Source organism: Alosa pseudoharengus, unplaced genomic scaffold (assembly GCF_046254945.1).
Source record: "Alosa pseudoharengus isolate Yale_2024_CS ecotype anadromous, Long Island Sound unplaced genomic scaffold, YU_APseudo_1.1 YU_APseudo_1.1_scf_1, whole genome shotgun sequence".
Classification (NCBI taxonomy): domain Eukaryota; kingdom Metazoa; phylum Chordata; class Actinopteri; order Clupeiformes; family Clupeidae; genus Alosa; species Alosa pseudoharengus.
This window is the reverse complement of record NW_027468564.1, coordinates 29,338,978-29,348,413: the sequence shown is the minus strand read 5'-3', so window position 1 is coordinate 29,348,413 and position 9,436 is coordinate 29,338,978. Positions and strand designations below refer to the sequence as shown.

The following is a 9,436-nucleotide window of genomic DNA, read 5'->3' as shown; positions in this document are numbered from 1 at the left end:
AGTTTCTGCAAGCTTAATATTACTGCAAAGTTTGTGACTTGTGAAGTCAAGTTTAGGATTCTCCCCGGGATTCCTTAAGTTTAAGTCAGAATGCTCAGTTACATCAGAGTTATTTATTAGCATTGATAGTAGACTTAGCATTAGTACGCGCTGATATTAACTCCGTTATCAATGTAACTCATTAGCTTCATAGTACAGTATGTAAACCAGGAAACTAGACAGGTCCTTTACCGATACACTTCCCCACTGCACTTCATGTACACGATTTCAGATTCATTGTTTTCAGCTGGAGATGAAGCTCTGACTTAATGCGTGTTCAGTTTCAGTTCTACCGTTTTTGAGCACCACGGTGCCAGTAACTGCGCTGGTGCCTTATCTAGAACCGGTCCTATGATTTTTGACTGGAAAAAAAAAAAAGCTTTTTAATGGAATCCGTATAGGCCCAGTGTATTTCATATTCTTTTAAAAGGTAGAGGGTGAATTTGGATCAGAATTTGGATTCACATGGATACTTTGGGTCAGGTCAGCTGTGAGGGTCAGTAGTCGCCCAGCTGTTCTTGTCATGTGAGGAGGTTCTGGCATCTTGGTTTGCACTCTTAAAAGATGTGTCGCCACATTTCCGAGAAGCAGTAGGTACCCAGAAGTCACAACGTGCAAGCACACACATGTACAACACACACACACACACATGCACACTGTCAGTGATGGAGTGATATGATAGGGACAGGGAGAGGAAAAGAGGGAGGGATGAGGGAGGAGGGAGAGAGGTGTGAGATAAGAGCTGGATGTTTGCAAAGTCCACTCAGGTCAATGTGTCCAACAGTGCAAGCCATGTTGATATTCTCATGGTGACGCAGGATGCAACCTCATTGTTTCCGCTTTGTCATTACTGAAAACGACAGCACGCACTTCTCATGAAGCCAGAGAAGAGAATATGGATCAACCCCTTTCTTAGAAGTATAAACCAATCCGGCACTTTCGTTCTGTCTGGACGTCTGCAATTTGTTTTTGGTGGATGATGTGTTGCAATGACCATCAACAGTCACACATCACCAGCAGCAAAAAGGAAATGTGTCAGTCAGTCGCTCCAACCACAAGAGCACCACGGAGGACATTCAGCATGATGGCCCTATGCGTTCTAACTCTCTATCTGATAACAGGTAAGCTCATGTTCAGGTATGCATGTAGCTCAGGTGCATGTGAAGGAGAGTGTCACTCTTTCAAAATGTCTCTCTCTCTCTCTTTCTCTCTCTCTCTCTCTGTCTGTGTCTGTCTATCTGTCTGTCGTTATGTAGAGCTTCTTAATGTATCAGGAACTAGAGCTGTAGCGCCAGTGGAAAATGAAATGAAAACATATTGAACTTGCTGCTCTACGTACAGATATTGTACTATATCTATATTGTGTTTTTATATCTCTACTGTTCTGTAGTGTCATGTTTTCATTTCCAAGTTTCAAGCAAGTACACATGCCTAAGGGGCGAGTGGGGGGTGGGGGGTGGGGGGTGGTTAAGATCTTTAGTAAATAGCTCAGAGCTCTCTCGAATTCTATTTGTATGAAAGACATTAGAAGATGAAAACAAAAAGTTTTAATACAATAAATAATTAACGACGTTTGTGACAGGAATGGCAAAGGCCATTAATGTAACAGCCTATGTCGGAGGAGCCGTCTACTTCAAGTGTGAGTACGGAGGCTCTGGCTCGGGGAACGACAAGCAAGTCTGCAAATGGCAAGATGCGAAATGCACGGAGCTGATAAGGACTCGTGATAAAAGGGTCGAGGAGGGCAGGTTCTTCCTCAAAGACAATGGCACGGGTTATTTCGAAGTTGGCCTAGCCCAGCTGACCACACAGGATACGGGACAGTACGAGTGCGTCACGGACCCAGCAAGTAACGCAACCACACGTATCAACCTGGAGGTGAGAGAAGGTAAGGCACTGATTCTTTTAATAGATATTCTGTGTGTTATTAGATGTCATGATAATATAATCAGTTTATGGGGTTAATAATGTTAATGTCCAAAATAATGTTGATGCCACATAAACTGTTTGTTTTTTTTGTCCCGCCACCACCAAGGAAAATATATATATAGCATACACAATATGTTACAATACAGACTTAGATTTATATACAATGCATTACTTTGTCCTACCATAACCATTCACCCAGTTTAGTGAGACCCTGGGTACCTGGGGGGTGGGGGGATTATAGCACCACGTACACACACGCAACAGAGTTCTATACAAAATCAGAATGTGACTGTAACTGAATGAAAATGATGCATGTTTAAATGGACTCAACTCTTATTTCTTTATGCTTAATGTCCACTGCAATGTGTATTGTATGCATAAATAACAAATCGACAAAAAGTGATCTTGGGCCTCCCTACACATTTGACTGAGCCTTCACTTAGCCCAAAGCCCCCCCCCCCCCACACACACACACACACACACTCTGCGGCCATCTTTGTAACGCCCTTTGGGCAGTTATCATGCAGCTATTTTCCTATTCAAGTCAATGGGGAGGCATACAGGAAGGGCAGGATATGTGTAGTGGACAGACGTGAGCTAAACAAAATGATTGCAGTGCTCGCAGAGTAGGTGGCTGTGGCTATGGTCAGATCTAAGATATTTGCTCTCACAGACACAGAACTCAGAGAGGAGCTCTAACACCCCATACAATTCAGAGAAGAACTCTCACACAATTTGTGAGAAGGAGAAGTGGACAGATGTGAGTCACACAAAATATATAGATTGCATTGCCTGAAATTATACAACAGGGTCAATTTACACTCAACTTACACTTTAAGATAGATAAAAGATGGCCCCAGCAGCAAAACGTTTTACACCAATTCAGTGCAGTGCAACTGCAACATAGGGATCTTAGTGTTCTGGCATTGCCATTTAGGTCTATGTATGTACAGTACAGGTCAAATGTTTGGACACGTCTTCTCATTTCAATGTGTTTTCTTTAATTTCATGACTATTTACATTGTAGATTCTCAATGAAGGCATCAAAACTATGAATGAAGTTATTTGGCCCACAGATGAATATTTGTCAAGTTATGGCTTGCTGAATATGGTATTAAATTAAAAACTTTGAAGAAACTAGAATATAAGACATGTTTTCAGTTATTTCACACTTTTTTGTTAAGTACATAATTCCACATGTGTTCATTAATTGTGTTGATGAATCTACAATGTAGTCATGAAAATAAGGGAAACGCATTGAATGAGAAGGTGTGTCCAAACTTTTGGATGACAGTTCAAAATGAATTCAATAGGTCAACATTCTAACATATACATTCAGTATTAAGTGTTTTCTGTACATTTGTGACATCAGTCTACACCAGTGGTTCCCAAACTACTGCCCGCCAGCCACCTCATTTTGAACAAAACATGTCTGTGGTATATAGCAGCAGGCCCGCACAGGAGTATGACACCGTCAAACTATAACTTCCGTAATTTCCCCTATTCATTCTCTATGGCGAGTCTTAACAGTACACAATGTAATACTTTTTTTATCCACTGGTCGTTAGGTTGGCGCTGTTTCAAGTTTGCAATTGAAAACGGAATGAAATGTAGGCCTATCTGCAAATAATGTATTCTAAAGTATTCTAAAAGTTTATGAATTAATTGTTAATAGGCCTAACTTCTATTCAAATCATATTTTTGGGACTTTCTGGGATAATTATTTCCATCTTTTATTCACTTGTTCAAATGTTCATAGCTACAGCAGAGTTCACACCAGGTGAGTGAAAGTTAAAATGGTGGCCATTTCAGATGGTTTTTTTTCCAGCACTTCAAAAAACTCTCACAGTTTGAGAACTTTAAATTATTTGAAGGATATTGCTTGTTCACAGCTTGAGTTCAGAGTTAAACAAATTTGAATAAAATGTATTTTTTAGGAATGCTATAGTATTTTTATTAGTATTATTTCATTTTTCCATGTTGAACTACATGTTATATTGATATGGCATGATGGCAATATGAAATAAATAAATACAGCTAACAATGGTATTAGATTGCAATCAGAAATTAAAGGGACACCAGGCAATGTTTTCGTGTTAATTAATCATCTTCATAAGTCGGTATATGGTTAAATGACTCATTATGGGGCGAATGAAGGCTCTCTCGCCTGCCCCTACTGCCTGTAGGAAGAATATCCCACTTGCAAGTTCGGTGTATCCTACCCGCCGACCGAAGCAGGATCAGTTTACAGCACAGAGGCAGGCTAACGAAACGCTAGAGATTGTTGCAAACGTGTGTATAATGGCAGAGCCAGCGAAGAAGCAGCGAAAACCCTTGACGGAAGACGCAAAGAAAAGGAAAAGAGCTTCAGACCGAGCGAGGGGAAGTTTCATAGAGAAAAAGCATCAGGCTTGCCTGGAGTCCCTTTAAATATCATAGTTCGAGTACTATACCCCCCAATGAAGACCCAGTACCCCCCAAAGAGACAGAAATATCAGTTTTTGGGGGGTCAGATATTTTTTTCTGATATTGTGAAAAAATATCATTAGAGTTAGGCTACAATACTATGTCAACTCCTATGTTCACTGTAGGAACATTTTAATGTAAAGCGATTCCAGACACCCCTATTGTGAACCGTACCATTTTTAACCACCGTAGCGCTAGCAACGGAGATAGACAACGACTTCAACTTCTCAAGCAAGTGTCAACGTTGAATGACAAAACACTAGGTAAATTCCTCCAGTAGGCTAAATTCGGTTTGCTGCTGATGCATGGGTAAATGGAAGTTGCTAGCAGACGTCTCTGAAAATGTGTTATTTTACAACCTTCATTTATTAACATGTTTTGTTCGTTCATAGCTCATGTCACGTCTTCATACATTGAATTACCGGCTACTTACCTCCTACTTACCCCTCGAGGCTAGTAAAGTGGACCTTGGTTAGTTACCAAGGTTAGTTAGCAAGGTTAGTTAGCAAGATAATTCTCTATTTAAATCAAGCTTTACATTGTGGTGAGGTAAAATCGATTGTCATTTTCAAGATGAACTCCATAGCCTAGGTGTCCATTCTCATTTTATTTTGAATAAATTACTGTGCCCTTGAAATGAGTTTGGCACAGATCCTGTGTTGTTTTTATGTTATGCACAAAAGGGTCTGATATAGCTAAGCCTACATAACATCAGTGAAACCTGTGGAAAAATAAAAAGAGCCAAGTAGCCTAGGCTAAATAGTACAGTAGTATTTTAATTTGTTTTTAATTGGTTAGTATTGGTTTTACATTCTATTATTTCAAATTTTTAGTTTGATAAATGTACAGTAGTTGCACCTGAGAACCCTGATACTCTCTCAATGAAACTAGGATTTGATTTTATTCACAGACACTATGATAAAAAAGGAAAATTGTATCTGTGTTTGTGCATGTGTGTATGACTCTGTTGGTGTAGGATACTGTAGTGTTGATGATACCCAGCTTGTTCTGGTTATCGGATTCTTGTAGGTTACTGCTCTGTAGTTCTTCTGTGGTAGTATGGTTTTTCATAGCTCCTTAATCACATTAAAGATTGCTCAGGTTTCACATATCTCCAAGTAATTGTGTTGATTTGACACTGACTACCATAGACTATAATGGAACATTGGTTTCTGTTTATACAGTATATGAGAGGGTTGGGTCTTACCTCCAGGTCTTATGAAATCTAAAAATAAACCAAATCAATATTTAATGAAATAGGCAATAGGCTTCTTGTAAAGGTATTACTAGTAATTGTAAAGTACTTTAGTAGTAATTAGAATGGAATTTCAGTGCACTTAACTTGTAACTTTTGGGAGTTTTGACAGTTCTCTTTTGGATATATAATAACAATGAGATATTCTGTAGCCTACTGATTATCAGTTTGTCGCATGTTTACACCTTGTATGTGTGTTGCACAACACATGTTGCACTTGGCGATCATGGTGGGGATTGATATGGTAGTGGACCATGATGGTCATAGAAGAAGTGAAGGAGCAGTACCCCCCAATTATGGTGGGGTAATTCTGTTAAATATAGATCTTGCTGTGCCTGTTGAGGTGCAACCTTGACAGGGACAACACGGAGGCTGACATTGTGCAGACATTTTTGCCCATCAGAAGACCCCAACTAAGGTAGACTGCTTATTAAGCTTATTAAGCTATTTACGGTTACTGACAAACTCAGAGTCTCTGTCCCTCTCTTTAGAGCCAGGCATGGTGAGCTGGCCCTCTGAAGAAAAAAAGGAGACCACTGGTTTACACTATAACTTAAAATAACAGAAAATCAAAAAGTTTTCAGTACCACTATTACAGAAATCGCATATACAAAGGTATCCCTTTAATTTTTGAAAGAAATTATAATGATGGTCATTTTGATACCACAGATGAATAGAGACCCAGTTAGACCAATAGTATGGCAAATCAGGAACAGAGTTTATTTACAATGATGCGCATCAAGGGAGAGACAGCATGACTTCGCCTAAAGATCTATCAGCTGCTCTAACTAGACAAGGAAATAGTTAGGGTTCAAGTATCCTTTCAGGCTGACGGGAGATGGCGTTGGTCATCCCATCTCATGTGGACTACACTGAATCAGACTCTGATTAGTGGCAACCTGACAATCCGAAGAAGATAGCTACTGACTCAGCCAAGGAGAACAGTGAAACACTGCATTCACACAGTCATACAGTCACACACCGATATACACATGGACAGTACAGATATCATAGATTCATTACATAGAATCTTACTTTTAGTGTCAAAGTGACCCACTAATGAAAAATGCATAACATTAAACCACATATTGGAATATTGGACATAATGGAGAACATTAAAGCTGCAGTTGGCAAGATTTTTTTGATCATATTCACTGAAACCGATGCTCCGACAGAAGAACATAAATCAGCCGGTTTTAGAAAAAAACCCGCACCAGCCTTGCAATTTGACTGACGGCGGGTCAGAGAAATCTTGCGGGAAATCTTCCGTGAAACATTACCTGGTCAGTAGACGTAGCTCTTTGGATATTGTCTCTGCCTATTGCTAGTCCTTCAGCTCAAAAACAAATGCACATGTACCATATCCAGGGGGAAGGGCAAGGTAAAATATGTTCTGTGACTGTAGAGGGAGTAGTGGGGTCGTATATATGTGTAATTTTTCTCAGTCATTTCAAATTGGTGTTAAAGTTTGTTTTTCACTTCTAAGTTGAAGTGAAGGGTCTATAGAACAATTTGAGTCTGAGTGTCAAACACACAGATAACAAAATAGCCTCTAGTGGGCGCTGCAAAATATTTAAACTGTTTTACTTATTAAACTAGTTTAACCAAATATAACATATGAGGTATGTATGGATTCAGAATTAAAATGAGAAACTGGTGAGCTAAACATTTGGTTACCAGATTAAAAACACACTTTATAATAAACACACTTTTAGCCCATGGACAGCAAAATTGTGCTTTTTTTTTAGATAAAGGGTGGAAATGCCTAGCCTGGGTGCCATTCCGAACTTAGTCCCGCCCACAACATTTGAGGTCGGGAAGTTCGGTCTGGCATTGCTCCACTGTGGTGGAAGTATGCTCGCCCTATATCGGGCGGACCAATCAAATCAGGCTTTACGATGATGGACAGGTGAGCAACAGCGCCTGGTCTATCACGTTATCTGAGCACGCTTAGATTAGGCTCATGTTTGAAACAAAAACGCTGTGGCTAGGATACATGGCTTTTAAGACCCCATATGGAAAATTCATATTATTTAATGAGGTTGTATCACTGAAAACGATTATTTCTGAAAACTTTGGCCAAAGTTGAGATGTGGTTTCACTTTCATCAAAGGAAAACAGCGATGTTGCATTGCGACATGTTCCCTCATTCGTTTGAAATCTCTGATTGACCACCTGTTCAAGGGATTTGCGACAGCCTTTCCCAGCTGTTTAACATGTTTGTAGAATATCACTGTTCAACAGAATTATTTTTAAAAACTGAGGGGATATAGGAGAAGAAGGATGGTTCGTGTGTTCTCTTCCTACACCTCACGGTAAGCTATTTTGTTGCTCTGATTGGTTAGGTCTATCCAATTGAGTGCAGAGGCATTCCCCCCCTGTATCGGTTGAAACACGCCCCATAATTACGTCCCAATGGAGCAGTATCAGACTCATATTCTGACTAGAATTGAGTATGACTACGTCAGGCTAGGAAATGCCCTCAAAGTTGCAATGAAACATAATTTTTAAAGTTATTGTAAATAAAGCCTGGGTAATCACTCAACTCGATTTAAGATCGTTGTTCAGAATATCCCTGAAGCACAAAGATACCTAGGATACCCATACACAAATATGGCTGCATAAACCCGATGTGATATTAAGCACCCAACTTGCAACTTTGAGTTTATGAATTTAGGATCATGAGTACCAACTTTTTTCAATCAAGCCATCATTTTATTCACAAAAAAAATCACAAAATAACTTTATATCTGGAAGAAAGTAAATCAATAATAATAATAATAATAATAATAATAATAATAATAAAATAATAATATGAGGAACAACAGCTTTTCTGCCATTCAAAAAACAAACAGAAGACCATAGAGCTAACATTTATTCCAATACTCCACTCTACAATAACTATGACAGATAACAGATACGATAACAGTCAGGCTTGAAAAATCAAAGACTCAGCACTCGCTTGGTTTAGATCATACCTTCCTAACCGTCAACAAATGTACAGGTCCATAATAAACCATCTACTCAGATTATGGTAAAATATGGAGTGCCTCAAGGCTCAGTACTGGGGCCCCTGTTGTTTAGCAGATGATACATAACTATTAGGGCTGTCAAAATAACTGATTAATTTCGATTAATTAATTTGAGAAAAAATAACTGATTAAAACAATTAGTGCAGATTAATCGATTCCGTATGACCTTTGGCCCCGAGCTGTTCTAGTCAGTAAAAATTAGACTGTAAAATGAAGGAGAGAAGAAAACGTGCTGCCTGGATCATTGATTGGAACATTTACTTTTAAAAAACGGCCTGATGGTGTTGATAAAAATAAAGTGTTGAAAATAAAGTCCTCTGCAATGTCTGCAGCAAATTCATCAACTCTATAGTCGCACATCAATGCAAAGAAATAAGTGTTGACATTGAGGGGAGTGTTAATTTATTTTCATTGTGTCCCCTAGGTTATATCTGTGGCCTGAAATTCCTTGTATGTGAAAAAAAAAACTTCTTCCCGAAGCACTTTTGAATTTATTTCCTCAGCATATTAGGTCATATCATAGATTATGGCAATTATTTGAACAGTGAAAATAATAATAACTTTAAAACCTGATGAATTAACTCCGTTAGCCAAACTTAACACATGTATAAGAGATATAAAGACATAGATGATGAATAATTTCCTGCTCAGATAAAACAGAAGTCATGGTTTTAGGTTCTAAAAAGATGAAGGATATCCTATAGTGATCTTCCAC

The 9,436-nt window shown here is 38.9% G+C and overlaps 1 protein-coding gene across 1 annotated transcript in view; it reads left to right on the top strand.

Moving 5' to 3' along the window:
* The first annotated feature begins 834 nt into the window (after positions 1 to 834).
* LOC143124675 (adhesion G protein-coupled receptor E2-like) overlaps positions 835 to 9,436 on the top strand; it is a 34,646-nt gene continuing 26,044 nt past the window's right edge. The window contains exons 1-2 of the mRNA XM_076286386.1: positions 835 to 1,160; positions 1,622 to 1,927. Coding sequence (XP_076142501.1) covers positions 1,016 to 1,160; positions 1,622 to 1,927 — 451 coding nt within the window. The 5' untranslated portion in view covers positions 835 to 1,015. The remainder of the gene's footprint in view (positions 1,161 to 1,621; positions 1,928 to 9,436) is intronic.